The following is a 21,063-nucleotide window of genomic DNA, read 5'->3' as shown; positions in this document are numbered from 1 at the left end:
TTTTAGAATTGCAAGGACAGACGGAGATACTACAGGCACACACGGAGGTTGGATCTAGAAAACAGAGAGCGCATGGTTCTTGAGTATAGTAGGGAAGGAGAGAAAAAAGTTAGAGTAGCTACATAGACACAAACACAAACATAGACAAACCAGACAGGACCTACCGACAGCTTGCTCTCATCCTCTGGTGCCCCGGGACTCACAGCCTTCATATCCAAGAAAAGAGAGAGGAAAAAGTGAAAGAGGGAGAAAGAGAAAGAGCACATAGATGTGAAGCATGTCTTACAAACCACAGATAGACAGATGAAAAGACAGTAGAGAGACATTCCATTGTCGTATTGATGATGATTTGACATAGACAGATTCAAGAGACTGACACCACCGCTGTGCTGTGTCACTCACTATCTAGCAGACCAAGATAGGCTTATGGTAAAAATGTTCTTCTCATCAGGCTTTTGAGATTCATCAGCCACATGGAAAACCATTCTATTCACAGACCATTTAACTCTGCAGGACCCCAACCGACTCAAACAAATAGAGGAAAAGGTAAACCTAGCATTCATGTAATTGGTCGGAGTCGGAAGTTTACATACACCTTAGCCAAATACATTCAGTTTTTCACAATTTCTGACATTTAATCCTAGTAAAAATTGCCTGTCTTAGGTCAGTTAGGTCACCACTTTATTTCAAGATTGTGAAATGTCAGAATAATAGTAGAGTGATTTATTTTCAGCTTTTATTTCTTTCATCACATTCCCAGTGGGTCAGAAGTTTACATACACTCAATTAGTATTTGGTAGCATTGCCTTTAAATGGTTTAACTTGGGTTAAATGTTTCGGGTAGCCTTCCACAAGCTTCCCACAAAAGGTTGGGTGAATTTTGGCCCATTCCTCGTGACAGAGTTGGCGTAACAGAGTCATGTTTGTAAGGCCTCCTTGCTCGCACACACTTTTTCAGTTCTGCCCTCTATAGGATTGAGGTCAGGGCTTTGTGATGGCCACTCCAATACCTTGACTTTGTTGTCCTTTTAGCCATTTTGCCACAACTTTGGAAGTATGCTTGGGGTCATTGTCCATTTGGAAGACCCATTTGCACCAACTGATGTCTTGAGATGTTGCTTCAAGTGCACCAGTCCCTCCTCCAGCAAAGGAGGAGGTGAAGTGGTGAAGTGCACCAGTCCCTCCTCCAGCAAAGCACCCCCACAACATGATGCTGCCACCCCGTGTCTCACAGTTGGGATGGTGTCCTTCAGCTTGCAAGCCTACCCCTTTTTCCTTCAAACATAATGATGGTCATTATGGCCAAACATTTCTATATTTTATTTCATCAGACCAAAGGACATTTCTCCAAAAAATACGATCTTTGTCCCAATGTGCAGTTGCAAACCGTAGTCTTGCTTTTTATGCCGGTTTTGCAGCAGTGGCTTCTTCCTTGCTGAGCGGCCTTTCAGGTTATGTCGATATAGGACTCGTTTTACTGTGGATATAGATACTTTTGTTCCTGTTTTCCAGCATCTTCACAAGATCATTTGCTGTTGTTCTGGGATTGATTTGCCCCACCATCTCCAACATTGTGATTTAGGTAAAATGTAACATCCATGTTGACTCATCCAAGTCTACTATGGCTGCTGACTTCCCTAACTTGCTGGACTGTCAAAACCTTGTGCAACATGTTAATGTCCCCACCCACAACCGTGGACACACATTGGACCTCATTATCACTGGCGATGACTTAGATGTCCTCAAACTTGGCATATATGACCACAAGGCTGTGACACTGTCTCTGACTGTGCCCACTCCTCTCCACTGCCCAACACATCCCTCTTCCTGGCACACATACAGCCCACACTGCACTGAGCTGGCACTCTGCGACATGGTCAACCTGTATAACAGCACTCTGAGTACTACCCAGAACATCCTTGCTCCCCCCCAAAAAACATGAAAAGTAACCTTCTAACGCTCTTCACCCTGGTTCACTGAAGAACTGCTGTGAATTAAGACTCATGGCTGTAAGCTTTAGAGGCGTTGGAGGAAGGACGGCCTCACTGTCCATCTACTGGCCAACAAAGACCACCAAGCAAGCTGCTATGCTGTACGATCAGATTTTATTTTTTGTCACCATCTTCACCTGCTGATCGGGGAGGTACCATCACTCTTCAAAACAGCCGCAGTCACCCCCTTACTGAAGAAACCCAACCTTGATCAGGACATCCTATCCAACTACAGGACATCCTCTCCAACCTCCCTTTTCTATCAATCCCATCTGTCTTCCAAGCAGGTATACAAAGTTTTCCAGTCTGGCTTCCAATCATTGCAAACAGCGCCGAAACAGCTCTGATGAAAGTTACCAACGACCTACTAATGGATGCAGATTCTGGATCACCTAGGCTCCTTCTCCTTTTAGATCTCAGTGCTGCTTTTGACACCGTTGACCACAATACCCTCCTGTGGCATCTCAGAGAGCACACTGCAGTCTCTGGAACTGCTCTGACCTGGTTCTCCTCCTACCTCTCCAATAGGAAGCAACACATAACGATTGGAGTCCAGATCGGTGGAGTCTAGTGTCCAACAGGAGTCCTTTTTGGGGCCTATTCTGTTCTTAATCTACATGCTCCCTCTCAGTCAAATTCTCAAATTCTCAGAGACTATAATATCTATAACATCATACGCTGACGATACTGAAGTATATATTAACACCAAAACAGGCACCATCTTAGCCCTAGGAAAACTTGGCAGCTGCCTTATGACATCAGAGTATGGATGAAAAAAAAATTCCTCCAGCAGGACAGCATTAAGACTGAGGCTATGCTTATTGGGACACCCAAGCAGGTCGCCAGTGCTGGAAACATCTGCCCTACAACTGACGGTCAAGCCATCCATCTGTCCTCTGTCATCTCCAACCTGATTGAGTGCTACCTACATCAGCCACCTCATTTATATCAATGAGCCACCTCACAGGCCTTAATTTCCAAAGACTATCTTTTTTATGTTCCTAATCTTGAATGTGTCACAGGTCAGGGTTTCTTCCTGGAGTGTACTACCTGTGGTTGCCACTGGAGAGCAGTGGAGAGAGTGGGTTTTCTCTAGTATCCAGGTGACCCTGATTGGGCTTATTGGGATCACCTTCTGGATTACCATTTATGTTCCTCTGTGGACTGGGCCAGTTGCTCAGGTCTCATGTGTTGTTCAGTGTTGTCGTGTGCCCTTGCATAACTATTGCTAGGAGTGTTTAAAAAATAATATCCAGAAATGTTATTTGTAGTCGTAATCACTGCTTAATTTACATGCAAGGAAAACTGGGTCTGGGTTTCTAAGGGTTAAGGCTGATTCTGTGGTTCCATCCATGACATACCGAAAACATTCTTCAAGTCAAGTGCAGTGCCATGTCGGTTGTCCCCATAGGAGAAATCTTTGAATAACTATTTTTGGTTCCAGGTAGAACCCTTTTAAACAGAGGGTTCTACCTGGAACCAAAAAGGGTTCTACCTGGAACCAAAAAGGCTTCTCCTATGAGGACAGCCGAGGAACCATTTTTTCTAAGAGCGTACACATCTCGTTACATACACAGTACATACATTGCACTGTGCTTACACATTCTATCAGTTGCATACTAAGAGAAGCTCTGCGCTTATATATTGCTGTATTTGAATGACATGGGAAATAAGTAAACAAATAGTGATTTGACAGCAGGTATTTTGCCATGGTCCAGCCACTGTGTACATGGTCTGGTTGGCTTATTGTGATTTATTTTCTGCTTGAGATTAGGTAAAGCCCTTGGGCACAGTGAGTCACATCTCCCATGAGTAGGGCCCTGTGTTTTGGACAATTTCATAAGGCAGTGTGCTTTTACCGGTATTTCCAGTAATATCCCGCTAGTGTCGCTGCAGGTAGAAAATCCTATGAAATGTTCTGTAATTGACACAAGGCATCTCCAATCAAAAACAAAGATGAATCATTAATCAAGTGGCCATTCAGAATGTATGAGCATGAACCAATCCAATTACCCATGAACCAAATTCTCAGTCTCAGCCAATTGTTCTAAGGTTACTACAGGTTTACAAATACACTCAGTGGCCAGTACAGACAGTGAGTCACGTGGCCGTGGCTTACTATATAAAGCAGGCAGACAGGCATCGAGGCTTTTAGTTACGGTTTGACTGAATGATAGAATGGGCAAAACGAGTGACCTAAGTGACTTTGAGCATGGAGTGATTGTCGGTGCCAGGCACATTGGTTCCAATAGCTCAGAAACAGCCGGCCTCCTGGTCTTCACACGCACGACAGTGTCCAGGGTTTACCGAGAATGGTGCACAATCACATCCAGTCAGCTGCAGTCCTATGGGTGAAAACAGCTCTTTGATGAGAGCAGTCGAAAGAGAATGGCAAGACTAGTGCAAGCTAACAGCTGGGCCACAAACAGGCAAATAACGGTGCAGTACAGCATCTCGGAACGTACAACTTGCCGGTCCTTGTCACGGATGGGCTATTGCAGCACACGACCACACCGGGCTCATCTCCTATCAGCTCTCCCTCCCGGAGGACCTGAGCCCTAGGATCATGCCTCAGGACTACCTGGCCTGGTGACTTCTGGCTGTCCCTAGTCCACCTGGTCATGCTGCTGCTCCAGTTGAACTGTTCTGACTGTGGCTAAGGAACCTGTTCACCGGACGTGCTACCTTGTCCCGGACCTGCTGTTTTCGACTCTCTCTCGCTCTACCGCACCTGCTGTCTCAAACTCTGAATGCTCGGCTATGAAAAGCCAACTGACATTTTTCCTGAGGTGCTGACCTGTTGCACCCTCTACAAGCACTGACTATTATTTGACCCTGCTGGTCATCTATGAACATTTGAACTTCTTGAAGAACAATCTGGCCTTGAATGGCCATGTACTCTTATAATCTCCACCCGACACAGCCTGAAGAGGACTGGCCACCCCCTCAGAGCCTGGTTCCTCTCTAGGTTTCTTCCTAGGTTCCTGCCTTTTCTAGGGAGTTTTTCCTAGCCACCCTGCTTCTACATCTGCATTTATTGCTGTTTGGGGTTTTAGGCTGGGTTTCTGTATAGCACTTTGACATCTGCTGATTTAAAAAGGGCTTCATAAATACATTTGATTGAATTTGATTGATTAAAATAAGAAGTGGGTTTCCAGGGGGCATGTGATCACCAACAGTGGACAATTGAGGAGTGGAAAAACATTGCCTGGTCTGACAAATCCTGGTCCCTGTTGCATCATGCTCATGGCAGAGTCAGAGTCCATGGCCCCATCCCGCCTTATGTCAATGGTGCCGGCTGGCGGCGTTGATGAAATGGTGTGGGGAATGTTTTCCTGGCACATGTTAGGTCCCTTGATACCAATTGAGCAACGTTTGAACGCCACACCCTGTAGAATCCATGCCCGACTAATTCAGGCTGTTCTGGAGGAAAAGGGGGGTCCGTCCCGGTACTAGATGGGTGTACCTAATAAACAAACACATTTGTATTTTAAGTCATTCATAGTACACTGTTTCACACAGAGCACCATTCCTTCCATGGGTGGCCAGTTTGGGAAATATTTTAGTATATCCACTTCTCCAGGCACTTCTCCAGGCCCTGGAGGTAGCAGAAGTGCATAGGGCTCATCTGGGGATCAAACCTGCCACAGGGGAAAGTATATGATTCCAGAGGTGTTACCCACTCAACCAGTCCAACACCTGAACATTTTATCTTTCAAAAGGACCTGGACCTCCCTTTTAGTCCAGATTTATCAGGACTAAACCGCTAAAACCTTCTTCTGCCATTCCATATTTTTTGAATAATCCCTGATTTTAAAATAAATCCATTTAAATTATTTGTACCTTTCTTAAAGGCAACCCAGAGAGGCAGATAGAACAGGAGAATGTCAGATAATCTGTTTCTCTCATTAAACTAGTGTTAAATATCATGACTAATAATCACAGGGAGATTAGCACGTCTTCTGGAGTCACTGTGCGTGCTAATCCCAATAGCTCTGGTTCCACTTCTTATGTAATGTCACATCAGGATCATTCCAGGAAACGGATCATGGAAACATCCTCGATGAAAGCAAAAGTATTACGTGTAAAACAGACCTCCTGTCCACAACTATCCATTAAATGGGGGCTGAACTCAATAATTTCGCCTCACTTTTCATTAAGAAATGCTATGAGTTTGAAGTGGGTGTGTAATGTTCTCTACCATTTTGTGTTCCTTAAAATATCTCAAACAGCCACCTGATCGTGAAGAATAGCTTAGCAGCTGTGTGACGCAGCATGACAACTTGACTTTATGACCAAAATGATACTATTTACACTTTGTAGTCAATTTTGGCAATAAAATACGTTTCTCACTAATATCGATGCCACATAGGCCATTTTCAACCATAGAAGTTGTTTCTTTCGCTCAGCTCCTCTTAAAAAGTACTGAAAGTAGAGGATTCATAGTGATCTGAATTCCACATCTACTCAATGGCTTTTTAATATCCTCTTTCTCTACACAAATGTATTGGAATAAACTTTGTAGTTGCCAAGAATATTGTATTTTTAAGAAACATATTTGTTACGCAAGTGTCAATCCTGTCATAGCAAATTACATGGTTGATGAGAAATTGATGTCAAGGAAACATGGTTGAAGAGACAATTGCCAGAAGTGACTATAAAAGTGACATAACAGGGTTGAGGATTTAATCTTAAATCAGCCATAACTCCTCATGTGACAAGGGGACGGGGAATGAAAGCTTGTTGTGTGCAACGCGGGAGGGGGGATTGAATGCAAGCTTAACAACAATATTTGTACTTGTTAAAACATTTCTAGCCGATCGGGTTATGCTCAATGCATTCCATTTTCCACCACATAACACCAGAAAATGTCCAAAAAGAGTAGAAGCAGCTCCCGTTTTTGCACTTTGATTTGACTTTTATATATTTCATGTTTTTTGAATATAATTTTACTATATTAAAACGAAAATTCAGTTCAAGTTACAGGACTGACCTTAAACCTGGGGGACAAATTTAAATTAATCACTAATGATAACTAAATCTCCAGACTTTCCCATAAAAACAAAATAACTAGGGCTTCGCAATAATGGTGACGACTTTGGGACAATCTTGGGTAAAGTGGATTAAATTCTTCATAGAATTTGGATAAAATATTACATGGGACAACGCCAACATTGGGATTTGGTTTACAGTAGTTAGAGCATACTGTACATGTATGTAATCCAACTGTTACATGTAGTGTTTTAACACAATTTACACACAATGTCCGACGGACATAAAATAATGTGGAATGAACTAGATAACAACTTAAGCTAATTAGCCATTTTAGTATTCAAGATAATTAGAAAGAAGTCTGCAACATTGGAATATCTCAGAATTGTCTGAAATGTTTTGAATAATACCTGGGACTGGAAGTAGGGCCTAAGTGCAAAAATCAAGGCTCTTACTGCACACAAACTACCTCAGTAAATACACTATCAGAGGCCATTTGATCATGATAAATAAAATAAGTTGTAATGTATGTACCTTAATTTGCAAATGAATAGCAGGGCTGTGATTAAGGCTAAGACTGTATTCTCACTATGAAAGATTCTCTAGAGCCCTCAAACTCAACTCTGGACCTCGAGGCCAGTTCCACTGCTTGTGGCATTGTTCACCTCTAGTTAGGGACTGATTTAGACCTGGCATACCAGGTGGGTTCAATTAATTATCAGATAGAGCAGAAAAATAGCAGGCGCCGGACCTCGTAGGATTAGAGTTGAATAACCCTGCTGGGCGAGTTTTGCTTGAGTGTCACCCCCTCCGAGGCATTGGATGTAAACAGAATTGTCTCGTGCAGCCAAATGCTCCTACAGTAAAAATATTAATACGAGAGCAATGTTTTTGAAACAGCTGAAAAGTATAGACATTTTCCTTATATTTGAGACTTGTTTTATTGAATCTTTATCTGAAATCAGTGGTGGAAAAAGTACCCAATTGTCCTACTTAAGTAAAAGTACTGTAAATATACAGTACCAGTCAAAAGTTTATTTTTCTACATTGTAGAATAAAAGTAAAGGTATCAAAACTATGAAAGAACTCATATGGAAATCATGTAGTACTCATATGGAAATCATGTAGTAACCAAACATTTTTTAAAGAAAAATATATGCAGCCACCCTTTGCCTTGATGACAGCATTGCATACTTTTGGCATTCTCTCAACCAGCTTCACATGAAATGCTTTTCCAACAGTCTTGAAGGAGTTCCCACATATGCTGAGCACTTGTTGGCTGCTTTTCCTTCACTCTGCGGTCCAAACCATCCTAAACCATCTCAATTGGGTTGAGGTAGGGTGATTGTGGAGGCCAGGTCATCTGATGCAGCACTCCATCACTCTCCTTCTTGGTCAAATAGCACTAACAGTGGTTCCTCCTTTAAAAGTTGCATCATACTGCAGCACACCTTGCAGGCTGCCGCATAATTCTATGGAGCGTTATTTAATTGTTAACATTAATGCTAGTTAGTGCAAGTTTGTCCACCAGAGGGCATCTTTGAGAAGTATTTGATAGCCTTCAATAGTGGCTGTACTAGAGAATTTAAAACCTTTTTTTGCAAGAACATCGTATATGAGATTGATTTTAAGACATTTTTCTTAATTAATTTGATTAATATTATGGTGTTTTTATTAGAAGAAAAATGAAACCCTCAGGGTTTCCGTTAGGATGGAATGGAAAATCTGGAGCTGTACAACGTGATGGTCGGGAGTAGGCTACAGTACTAAGAGCATAACATTTCCATACCCTAATTGTAGTCTAACCCATACCCAAACAGAGATTCAGTGAAAATAAAAATCTCATTGATTTATCAAGTCCCCATGCTTGTCTCAGAGCAGTGCGAAATGGTGCTGAAATAGTTGACCACAGCAGGTAGGCTATTGCTTCAAATCCTATTGCTTCTAACTTCAGTATGTTTTTTAAATAAATAAGACCTACACCACTTTTAACAGCACATTACTCAACACGAGTGATAATCATGTTGCCTACGGTAGATTTACAGTATGTAATTCTATGGAGCGTTACTTAATTGTCAGCCATTGTTACCATTAATGCTAGTTAGTGCTAGTTTGACCACCAGCATTTTTTTTTTCAAGGACGTGACTCTCCACCTATAATTCCATTTAGAGGATTGGAGGATTCTAAATTAATTTAAAAGGGGCATTTTTCATTAGGGCATATCTGATCTGTGAGAATATATTTAAGAATATTATGGAATATAATTGAACAATTTAATTTCTCCATGCTTGTCTCAGAGCAGTGTGAAACGGTGGTGAAATAGTTGACCATAGTGGGTAGGCTATATATAACGATATGTTGTTTTAATGTTTTTTTTTCTCCAAAAAACGAAAGTGAGAGATTGTAATCTGAATAAAGGCCAAAATAATATGAAGACCAAAACCCCTTGACTTTTTTCACATTTTGTTACGTAAACAGCTGTATTCTAACACATCGATATAAATCCTAATAAGAAACTAATTCTAAAACACAGACATTTTGTCATTTTATCAATCAGAAACTACAGTCCCTGCCACTGAAAAACATCCCAACAGCATGATGCTGCCACCACCATGCTTCACAGTAGGGATGGTGCCATGTTTCCTCCAGATGTGACGCTTGGCATTCAGGCCAAACAGTTTAATCTTGGTTTAATTACACCAGAGAATCTTGTTTCTTATGGTCTGTGAGACTTTAGGTGCCTTTTGGCAAACTCCAAGAGCGCTGTCATGTGCCTTTTACTGAAGAGTGGCTTCTGTCTGGCCTCTCCACCATAAAGGCCTGATTGGTGGAGTGCTGCAGCGATGGTTGTCTGCAGCACTCCACCAAGCAGATGAACCGATGAACTCTGGAGCTCTGTCATAGTGACCATCGGGTTCTTAGTCACCTCCCTGACCAAGTCCCTTCTGCCCGGATTGCTCAGTTTGGCCGGGCGCTCAGCTCTAGGAAGAGTCTTGGTTGTTCCAAAATTCTTCCATTTAAGAATGATGGAGGCCACTGTGTTCTTGGGGACCTACAATACTACAGACATTTTTTGGTACCCTTCCCCAGATCTGTGCCTCGACACAATCCTGTCTCGGAGCTCTATGGACAATTCCTTCGACCTCATGGCTTGGTTTTTGCTCTGACATACACTGTCAACTGTGGGACCTTACATGTGTGTGCCTTTCCAAATCATGTCCAATCAATTGAATTGACCACAGGTAGACATCTCAAGGATGATCAATAGAAACAGGATGCACCTGAGCTCATTTTCTTTAGTCTCATACCAAAGGGTCTCAATACTTATGTAAATAAGGTTTCTGTTTTTTATTTTGAATAGTTTTGCAAACATTTCTAAAAACCTGCTTTTCCTTTGTCATTATGGTTTTAATCAATTTTAGTTTAAGTCTGTAACGTAACAAAATGTGGAAAAAGTCAAGGGATCTGAATACTTTCCGAAGGCACTGTAGGCAACTTTAAATGACAAAACCTGCCAATTTCAACCGTATACAGGATGACCGGGACTGTGGGTGGAAAGGTCTACGTCTCGTAGATCGATCAAACTTTCGCCGTACTTTACTTCAATGTCAAATTAGATATACAGTACGATTCACCAAACGCGATCACACGGATGGCTAAATCTAGAGGTCCAGTTGACCTCTACATTATTAGGTAAATCTGCAGAGCTCTCTGCACCTTGATGCTCTGTTAACTCTAAGGCAGTTCAGGTTGTGAATGGAAGACCTCCTTGTTGATGAATGTGATTGCTTTTCTTACAATATTTACAAGAAATGTATGTTTTTATTACGTTGTATTTGTAAATGTTGTGTAATTTGGCACATGTAGGGCTCCCTAGCAAAATAAGCCTTGGTCTCAATCGGATTTCCTGGATAAAATAAAGGTTAAATCAAATTTGATAAAACTACCAAATTACCAATACTGTATGTACAGTTGAAGTCTGAAGTTTACATACACTTAGGTTAGAGTCATTAAAACTCGTTTTTCAACCACTCCACAAATGTCTTGTTAACAAACTATAGTTTCGGCAAGTCGGTTAGGACATCTGCTTTGTGCATGACACAAGTCATTTTTCCAACAATTGTTTACAGACAGATTATTTCACCTATAATTCACTGTATTCACAATTCCAGTGGGTCAGACATTTACATACAGTCAACTTAGTGTGTCTTTAAACAGCTCGGAAAATTCCAGAAAATGTTGTCATGGCTTTAGAAGTTACTGATAGGCTAATTGACATAATTTCCGTCAATTGGAGGTGTACCTGTGGATGTAATATAAAATAATAAATTAGCCAAGACCTCAGATTTTTTTGTTTGTTGTAGACCTCCACAAGTCTGGTTCATCCTTGAAAGCAATTTCCAAATGCCTGAAGGTACCACGTTCATCTGTACAAACAATAGTACGCAAGTATAAACACCATGGGACCACGCAGCCATCATACCACTCAGAAGAGACACGTTCTGTCTCCTAGAGATTCAGTCCTGTATCGACCTAACCTGAAAGGCCGCTCAGCAAGGAAGAAGTTACTGCTCCATGAAGGCCATAAAGAAGCCAGACTACCCCTGGTCTGAAGAAACAAAAAAAAACTGTTTGGCCATAATGACCATCGTTATGTTTGGAGGAAAAAGGGGGAGGCTTGCAAGCCGAAGAACACCATCCCAACCATGAAGTACGTGGGTGGCAGCATCATGTTGTGGGGGTGTTTTGCTGCAGGAGGGACTGGTGCACTTCACAAAATAGATGGCTTCATGAGGAAAAGAAAATGATGTGGATGTGTTGAAGAAACATCTTTAAGACATCAGTCAGGAAGTTAAAGCTTGGTCGCAAATGGGTCTTCCAAATGGACAATGACCCCAAGCATACTTCCAAAGTTGTGGAAAACTGGCTTAAGGAAATCAAAGTCAAGGTATTGGAGTGGCCAGCACAAAGCCCTGACCTCAACCCTATAGAAAATTTGAGGGCATAACTGAAAAAAATAACTGAAAAAGTGTGTGCGAGCAAGGACTCAGTTACACCAGATATGTCAGGAGGAATGGGCCAAAATTACTCCAACTTATTGTGGGAAGCTTGTGGAAGGCTACCCGAAACGATTGACCCAATTTAAACAATTGGGAATGTGATGAAATAAATAAAAGCTGAAATAAATAATTCTCTATATTATTCTGACATTACACATTCTTAAAATAAAGTGGTGATCCTTACTGACCTAAAACAGGGAATTGTTACTCGGATTAAATGTCAGGAATTGTGAAAAACTTAGGGGGTGGAACAACAAGTCAAGAAGCCAGCCACTTGCAAATTAGTACCCCTTCATTTTTCTAACAAGCAGAACTAATTACAGGAGCTGCCAAATCATTGATTTCCCACAAGGCAACGTTCCACATGCCCAACAAAACTGAGCCAAAATTGCTCTCCCCGAATCAGTCTGCTCTTGTTGGTGGGAGGCAAGTGGAGAAATAATGCTGTGCCATTTTCACAAATGCATGCATAAAGCAAACACATTTATTGATGAGTATGAACTGCATTATTACAATATTACCAAGCTCACAGGCAAAAAAATCTGCTTAAAAACCTACTCCCCCCTGAGCGATAGTAACACTTATTAGTACTACTACTACTACTACTACTACTACTACCACCGTTGCTGCGGCTGCTACTACAACAACTTCAAAAGAGGTTGAGCTACATGGGAATGACAGTGATTTCAATACATAAAGTCAATGGGAGAGAAGAAAACAAGAGTGACCACAGTAGTTCTCCTAAGATTTTGTGTATTATGTGCAACATAAACTGAAACGCTAACCCTCTCTCACAGCAGTCGGTTGGTGCTGCTTAGACCGACAACATTACAATAGAAGGATGCCCGCGCCCCGCAAAGATCATTGTGGCGGGGTCAGGATGTTAAGGCACCTTGGGTGTTTCTGGTACATTGCCAATATACCATTGTTAAGGGCTGTTTCCAGGCCCTCCGTGTTGCGTTGTGCAAAGAACAGCCTTAGCTGTGGTATATTAGGCATATTCCACACCCCCTCGGGCTTATTGCTTAATTAGGAAGTACATTTCTTTGAAAAGATAACTGCCCCATGCTTCTCCATCCAAGCATAGGCTATAGCCTACTGTATTTATTTGAGACCACACACACACCTGCTCTCACATGTATGGCTACTTAACTTGAAGCAGCAAAAATGATGACAGTGACACTTGCTACATTTTGCATATAGAATTTAGCCCATCTTTTAGGAGGAGGATTTGCAGGCAGAAACAAATAAATGGGTAATCAATAGTTATTGGCACAATGCTTGCTCACTATAGTAGCCTAACCTATGCGCTTTGTGCCTTTTCTTTTTCACTGATGATAAAAATGTTGATTGCACCTCGACTCATGTTGGTTGAGCGCCTTCCACTTCTTTCCATTATCAATATTTATTTACAGACACTTGTAAACTACAGTCTAAACATATTTAGGTTAATTTCATATTTAAGTTAACTGCCACGGGATTCTCCACCCATGTAGGCAGCCAACTCTATTTCAATGAGACCACACATAGGTGCACTTGAACTCGCACGCCGAACTAAGAGAGGAGAGGTAGGCTACCAAAGTTTAAGCAGCGAATTCCTTGTGTGAATAATGTCCAAAATACGTACTTTTAATACAATAGGTAGGCTAACACATACAAAGCAGAAAGACCGTTTCCAAATAATCTGCAGGACAACAAAAATATTTACATCCCAAAGTTGTCTGACCACCCGCTCCCTCCTGCAGCATGAATCCCTTATTGCTTTTATATATACTGGTTACCAACATAAAATTAGAGCTGTAAAAATATTTTTTTGTCATACCCGTGGTATATGGTCTGATATACCACGGCTTTCAGCCAATCAGCATTCAGGGCTCGAACCAACCAGTCAATAAATATGATTAGGCTATAGTTTACTACATTGCCTAGAAATAAGTATTGATCACCCGTATTTCTCCGTCTGAAAATCTTCCCATTCCTAAAAAATAAGCTATAAAAATAGCTCAAGAGAAAGTGCAAGTCTCTCCAACTCTGCATTCTTCAAACTATATTTTGCATAGTGGCTGATATAGCCCAGTAATACAGATAACATAATATAACGGGACATGTGATAAACTTTTTTTGAAACACATTGTTTATTGCGCTTAGGGTGCAAAATTGCTGGGACCATGGCTGGCAAGTGACATACGCCTAAAATAACATTGTGGGACTGCGGTTGCGTTTGGGACCAGCTGCTGGTGCAGACAGGAGCGGCATGAAGAAATCAGTCCTGCTCAGACCTCTACATTACAGCACAAAATCCCCTCGGGATGAACACTGAGGATACCAGTGCCCTTCAGACGGTGCTTTTACAGTGGCTACATTAGCTTTCAAAATAGCCAGTATCGATTGAGCTTCCAGTTTCTCATTTGTCTCAGTTCTTCACCTTGAGTATCCTTGCCACGTGTGACGTTGAATCTTGAAAAAGTACCAAGGCCAGCAGAATGGCTTTACATGTGTCAAAGAGGCAAGTGCAACCAAATCAGGATGGATTGATGTTATGACCTATTTGACATGGGAGGGGCCCATTTCATTCTAAATACAATTATCAAAGAGAGAATTGCCCCTCTGTATTGCATTGTATCGTCTTGTGTCTTAGACCTAATGAAGATTAAACATTTTGAGGCTATTCTGAGATGAGGTGCTCAAATAGGCATCTGTATCAGCCTGGTTCTGTGTTTGGATATACAGTGCCTTGCGAAAGTATTCGGCCAACTTGAACTTTGCGACCTTTTGCCACATTTCAGGCTTCAAACATAAAGATATAAAACTGTATTTTTTTGTGAAGAATCAACAACAAGTGGGACACAATCATGAAGTGGAACGACATTTATTGGATATTTCAAACTTGTTTAACAAATCAAAAACTGAAAAATTGGGCGTGCAAAATTATTCAGCCCCTTTACTTTCAGTGCAGCAAACTCTCTCCAGAAGTTCAGTGAGGATCTCTGAATGATCCAATGTTGACCTAAATGACTAATGATGATAAATACAATCCACCTGTGTGTAATCAAGTCTCCGTATAAATGCACCTGCACTGTGATAGTCTCAGAGGTCCGTTAAAAGCGCAGAGAGTTTTATACAGTTTTATATCTTTATGTTTGAAGCCTGAAATGTGGCAAAAGGTCGCAAAGTTCAAGGCCGAATACTTTCGCAAGGCACTGTACATTGTGATACCATGACAACCAGAACACCTGCACAATTAAAGCTAAATCATTGAGTAGACACAGAATTGAATAGAGCATTATAAATTGTTTATGAAAGAGAACTGGCTGCAATCCAGGATTTCTCTAGTCTATGTCTTGCTAAAACTGCAAACAGCTAAATGTATCATTTCAAGGCGTTGATACATTGCTATTACAATTATACTGTGAACTATTTTTACGATTATCGAAGAATCTAACAATATCCTGAAAGCTAGACAAAGATACTCAAAAAAAGATACTCAAAACCATCTGCACACCTCAGTCCTCAGGGCCTAAAACAACAGTGGGACAAACAATGGTCAAATCAATTGAAAAGGCCACTTCAGAACACATGCTCATTAAGCATCAAAGGGAGAGAAGTGGCTCACAGTCTGGACCTATGCAGATTTTCTTCTGTGCAAGAGCCGGAGTCCGGCAGACCATCCTTATGGTTGCCTTACGGGCCAAATGGTTTGAACTGTTTAAACAGTCCTCTTATTGCCTTAATAAGGACCATATAGCATTTAAACAGTTCAACTCTTGCATGGAGGGAAATTGTATAGGCAGTACAATAGCTTTCCCAATGGGGCAGGGGCTGCTAAATATAAAACAGTGAACTATGTTTGTACTGAATGAGCTAAAGATAAAACAGTACATCATATAACATCCCGACACCACCACATATCCACAAAACAAAATGTTCAATACCACCATACAACAATATCACAATTTGTGAGCATGCATGTCTCTGTACTTTTGCATGTCTCTTCACAGTCCCATAAGGTGCATCTTTACCTGCTTTTTAAATCTGAATCGACTGCTTGCATCAGTTACCTGATGTGGAATAGAGTTCCATGTAGTCATGGCTCTATGTAGTACTGTGTGCCTCCCATAGTCTGTTCTGGACTTGGGGACTGTGAAGAGACCTCCGGTGGCATGTCTTGCGGGGTATGCATGGGTGTCCGAGCTGTGTGATAGTATTTTAAACAGACAGATTGGTACATTCAGCTTGTCAACACCTCTTACAAAAACAAGTAATGATGAAGTCAATCTCTCCTCCACTTTGAGACATGAGAGATTGACATGCATGTCATGAATGTTAGCTCTCCATGTACTTTTAAGGGCCAGCAATGCTGCCCTGTTCTGAGCCAACTGCAATTGTCCTAAGCCCCTCTTTGTGGCACCTGACCACACTACTGAACAGTAGTCTAGGTGCGACAAAACCAGGGCCTGTAGGACCAGCCTTATTGATAGTGTTGTTAAGAAGGCAGAGCAACACTTTTTTATGGACGACTTCTCCCCATCTTAGCTACTGTTGTATCAATATGTTTTGACCATGACAGTTTACAATCCAGGGTTACTCCAAGCAGTTTAGTCATCTCAACTTGCTCAATTTCCACATTATTCATTACAAGATGTAAACTCAGCAAAAAAAGAAACGTCCTCTCACTGTCAACTGTGTTAATTTTCAGCAAACTTAACATGTGTAAATACTTGTATGAACATAACAAGATTCAACAGCTGAGACATAAACTGAACAAGTTCCACAGACATGTGACTAACAGAAATGGAATAATGTGTCCCTGAACAAAGGGGGGTCAACATCAAAAGTAACAGTCAGTATCTGGTGTGGCCACCAGCTGCATTAAGTACTGCAGTGCATCTCCTCCTCATGGACTTCACCAGATTTGCCTGTTCTTGCTGTGAGATGTTACCCCACTCTTCCACCAAGGCACCTGCAAGTACCCGGACATTTCTAGGGGGAATGGCCCTCGCCCTTACCCTCCGATCCAACAGGTCCCAGACGTGCTCAATGGGATTGAGATCCGGGCTCTTCGCTGGCCATGGCAGATTGCCTGCAATGACAACAAGCTCAGTCCGATGATGCTGTGACACACCGCCCCAGACCATGACGGACCCTCCACCTCCAAATCAATCCCGCTCCAGAGGTCAGGCCTCGGTGTAACACTCATTCCTTTGAAGATAAAGGTGAATCCGACCATCACCCCTGGTGTGACAAAACCGGGACTCGTCAGTGAAGAGCACCTCTTGGTCCAGCAACGGTGGGTTTGTGCCTAAACAGCTACCCTAGGGAAATTCTGATTCTACCTGGATTAAATTTGAGAGGCTTCCATTAAAGAACACCCTCTGTGTTCTGTTAGACAAGTAACTCTTTATCCACATTATAGCAGGGGGTGTATAGCCAGAACACATACGTTTTTCCAGCAGCAGACTATGATCGATAATGTCAAAAGCTGCACTCAAGTCTAACAAGACAGCCCCCACAATCATTATCATACATTTCTCTCAGCCAATCATCAGTCATTTGTCCTTCCCTATATGCGTGCTGAAAGTCTGTTGTCAATTTGTTTACTGTATTGTACAATATCAAACACAATTTTTTCCAGAAGTTTACCAAGGGTAAACTTATTTGGGCCAGTAAAGGGTGCTTTACTGTTATTGGGTAGTGGAATTACCTGAGGGAACACAATTTCTAGTGGGCTTAAATTGAAGATGTGGCAAATAGGAGTGGCAATATTGTCTCTTAATATCCTTAATTTTCCATCTAGATTTTCAGACCCTGCTGGCTTGCCATTGTTGATAGACAACAATACTTGTTTCACCTCTTCCACACTGACTTGAAGGAATTCAAAAGTACAATTCTTGTCTTTCATAATTTGGTCAGATATACTTGGATGTATAGTGTCACTGTTTGTTGCTGGCATGTCATCCCTAAGTTTGCTTATCTTGCCAATGAAAAAGTAATTGAAGTAGTTGGCAATATCAGTGGGTTTTGTGATAAATGAGCCATCTGATTCAATGAATGATGGCTTTTCCCCCCAAAATGTCATTTATGTCACACCCTGATCTGTTTCACCTGTCTTTGTGCTTGTCTTCACCCCCCTCCAGGTGTCGACCATCTTCCCCATTATCCCCTGTGTATTTATACCTGTGTTCTCTGTTTGTCTGTTGCCAGTTCGTTTTGTTCATCAAGCCTACCAGTGTTTTCCATTGCTCCTGTCTGTTTCTAGTTCCTATTTTTCCCACTTTTGACCATTCTGCCTCCCCTGACCCTGAGCCTGCCCGCCGTTCTGTACCTTGTCACATCACACTGGATTACCAACCTCTGCCTGCCCTTGACCTGTCGGTTTGCCTGCCCCCTGTTCTAGTAATAAACTTTTGTTACTTCGACGTGACAATTTAAGGTGCTCCAAAGCTTTTTACTATCATTCTTTATATAATTTATCTTTGTTTCATAGTATAGTTTACTTTTATTTTGCCTAGTCACGTGATTTCTTAATTTGCCGTACGTTTGCCAATCAGTTGGGCTGCCAGACTTAATTGCCATACCTTTTGCCTCATCCCTCTCAACCATACAATTTTTAAATTCATCATCAATCCAAGGGGATTTAACAGTTTATACAGTCATTTTCCTAATGGTGTCACACCCTGATCTGTTTCACCTGTCTTTGTGCTTGTCTCCAACCCCCTCCAGGTGTCGCCCATCTTCCCCATTACCACCTGGGTATTTATACCTGTGTTTCCTGTCTGTCTGTTGCCAGTTCATCTTGTTTGTCAAGCTTACCAGCATTTGTCCTGTCAGCTGCTTTCTTTTTCCCTGCCTCTTTTTTTCTCGTCCTCCTGGTTTTTGACCCTTGCCTGTCCTGACCTTGTACCCTCCTGCCTGACTACCCTGCCCGTCCCAGACCCTGAGCCTGTCTGCCGTCCTGTACCTTTGTCCCATCTCTGGATTACTGAACTCTGCCTGACCCTGAGCATGCTTGCCTTTACCTGTTGTTTACCTGCCCCTGGTGTTACATTAAACATTGTTACTGCACACAGTCTGCACTTGGGTCTCACCTTGATTCCTGATAGTATGAACTGGCCATGACTGACCCAGCAGACCCGGGCCAGCTGCGTGACGCCATCTCCTCCCAAGGAGCCGCCATCGGGAGGCACGAGGGACTGCTTCGTGGCCTTCAATGCCATGACCGGACATTGAACAGTTTGCTGGAGCAATTCTGTGGTTGTCTGGGAGGCAGCCTACCACAGTGGTAACCCCGCAGCTCCTCGGCTGCTAGCAGTGTGTCTCATCGACCACTCCACCTTCTCGGGAGCCCCGTGTACACCCCACCAACACTTCAATTGAGAGTCGGGCACCTGTCGAGCATTTCTAGCTCAGTGCGACCTCATTTTCGTGCTTCAGCCCTCCTCCTTCTCTTGGATCGCTCCAAGGTAGCCTATCTCATCACGTTGATGTCCGGGAGGGCTCTCGCCTGGGCTACTGCTGTATGGGTACAACAGCTGTTAGTCTGGAGGGGAAGAGGTGAAGATGTTTTTTTTCGCCCCGTTCTCCAGGAGAGAAGCTGTCCGGAAGCTTTGGCAGGACTTCTGTAGTGTGGCTGACCATGCAGTGGAATTCCGCACGTTGGCAGCAGAGAGCGCTTGAAACCAGGAAGCACTGTTCAATATGTTCCTGCACGACGTCTCAGAGGAGGTCATGGATGAGCTTGCTGCTCGGGAGTTACCTACGGATCTCGATTCCCTCATCGCTTTGACCATCCGTATTGATGTGCGACTACGGGAACAACGGAGGGAGAGGAAATTCCACTTCGCTCACACGCCCAGGGATTTCACCGTACATCTGAGTCATCCCAGTAGTCCCCAATGATCCCATTGCCGAGAGAACCCGAGGCTTCCCAACCTGCCCCGAGAGTCGCTGGAGCCGGCTGAGTCGCCGCTTCCCGAGCCTATGCAAATAGGTAGAGCTGGGTTATCACCAGCGGAACGGCAATACAGGATCAACACGAAGAAGCGTCTGTATTGAAGGACTCTTGGTAATTTTGTGTCCTCTTGTCCTTAAAAGAGATCAGGCTCACTGGTAGGAGCGAGAACTCTGGTGGGCCATATGGAGAACTTTCCTGCTTCCCTTGCTCGCACCCCTGTTCCTGCCTTTCTGTTGTGGGGTAGCCAGTCTAAATCTCTCCGGGTCCTCATTGACTGGAGCCGATGAGAGTTTTTTGGACGCTACCCTGACTTCCGAGCATATGAATCACTACAAAACTTATTGTATGACCTCTTATACACTATATTAGGCCCAGTCTTTGAAACTTTGGTTTTCCTAGATATGGCTATTATATTGTGATCACTACGTCCTATGGATTTTTATACTGCTTTAAAGGAAATTTCTGCAGCATTAGTAAAGACTTGATCAATGCATGTTGATGATTTCATTCCTGTGCTATTTGTAAATACCCTAGTAGGTTGACTGACAACCTGAAACAGGTTGCAGGCACTGATTACAGTTTGAAGTTTTTTCCACTCTGTTGATATCACATACATTATCAAGCATTTCACACATATTATCCAGATACTGACTGTCAGCACTTGGTGGTCTACAATTGGATTTAATAATAATTGGATTTAGGTGAGGCAGATGAACCTGTATCCATATTACTTCAACAGTATTTAACATCAGATCATCTCTAAGCCTTACTGGAATGTGGTTCTTTATATAGACCGCAACACCGCCCCCGTTGGCATTTCTGTCTTTTCGGTAGTCAGAATATGAATGTCATCTGTTACAAGCAGTTATTAACTTAATGGACCTTGTTTCTCAGGCTGCATATGTTAATATGAGATATTTTTTGTACTTTTCTGGGTTGCTTGATTATTTTTAATGCATTACTGGGAAGCTTATCAGAAGTAGACTTGCTCATGTTATTTATATTGGAGCTGATAGTGCAGGGTGAGCTGCACAAAGTGGTCTTCCTACTAGGGCACACCTAGTGTTA

At 42.4% G+C, this 21,063-nt stretch overlaps 1 protein-coding gene across 7 annotated transcripts in view; it reads right to left on the bottom strand.

Moving 5' to 3' along the window:
* LOC110500322 (sodium/potassium/calcium exchanger 2) overlaps positions 1 to 21,063 on the bottom strand; it is a 187,759-nt gene that overhangs the window by 64,071 nt on the left and 102,625 nt on the right. For 4 of the 7 annotated variants that reach the window (XM_021577626.3, XM_021577627.3, XM_090214348.1 and 1 more), the window contains one exon: positions 165 to 206. The exons of the other annotated variants lie outside the window; for them this stretch is intronic. In XM_021577626.3, the coding sequence (XP_021433301.1) occupies positions 165 to 206 (42 nt within the window). The remainder of the gene's footprint in view (positions 1 to 164; positions 207 to 21,063) is intronic. 7 annotated transcript variants of the gene reach the window in all.

This window comes from Oncorhynchus mykiss, chromosome 21 (assembly GCF_057628025.1).
Source record: "Oncorhynchus mykiss isolate SJ-2025 chromosome 21, ASM5762802v1, whole genome shotgun sequence".
NCBI classification, from domain to species: Eukaryota; Metazoa; Chordata; class Actinopteri; order Salmoniformes; family Salmonidae; genus Oncorhynchus; species Oncorhynchus mykiss.
The sequence above is the reverse complement of the archived record's forward strand: the minus strand, read 5'-3'. Positions and strand labels throughout refer to the sequence as shown.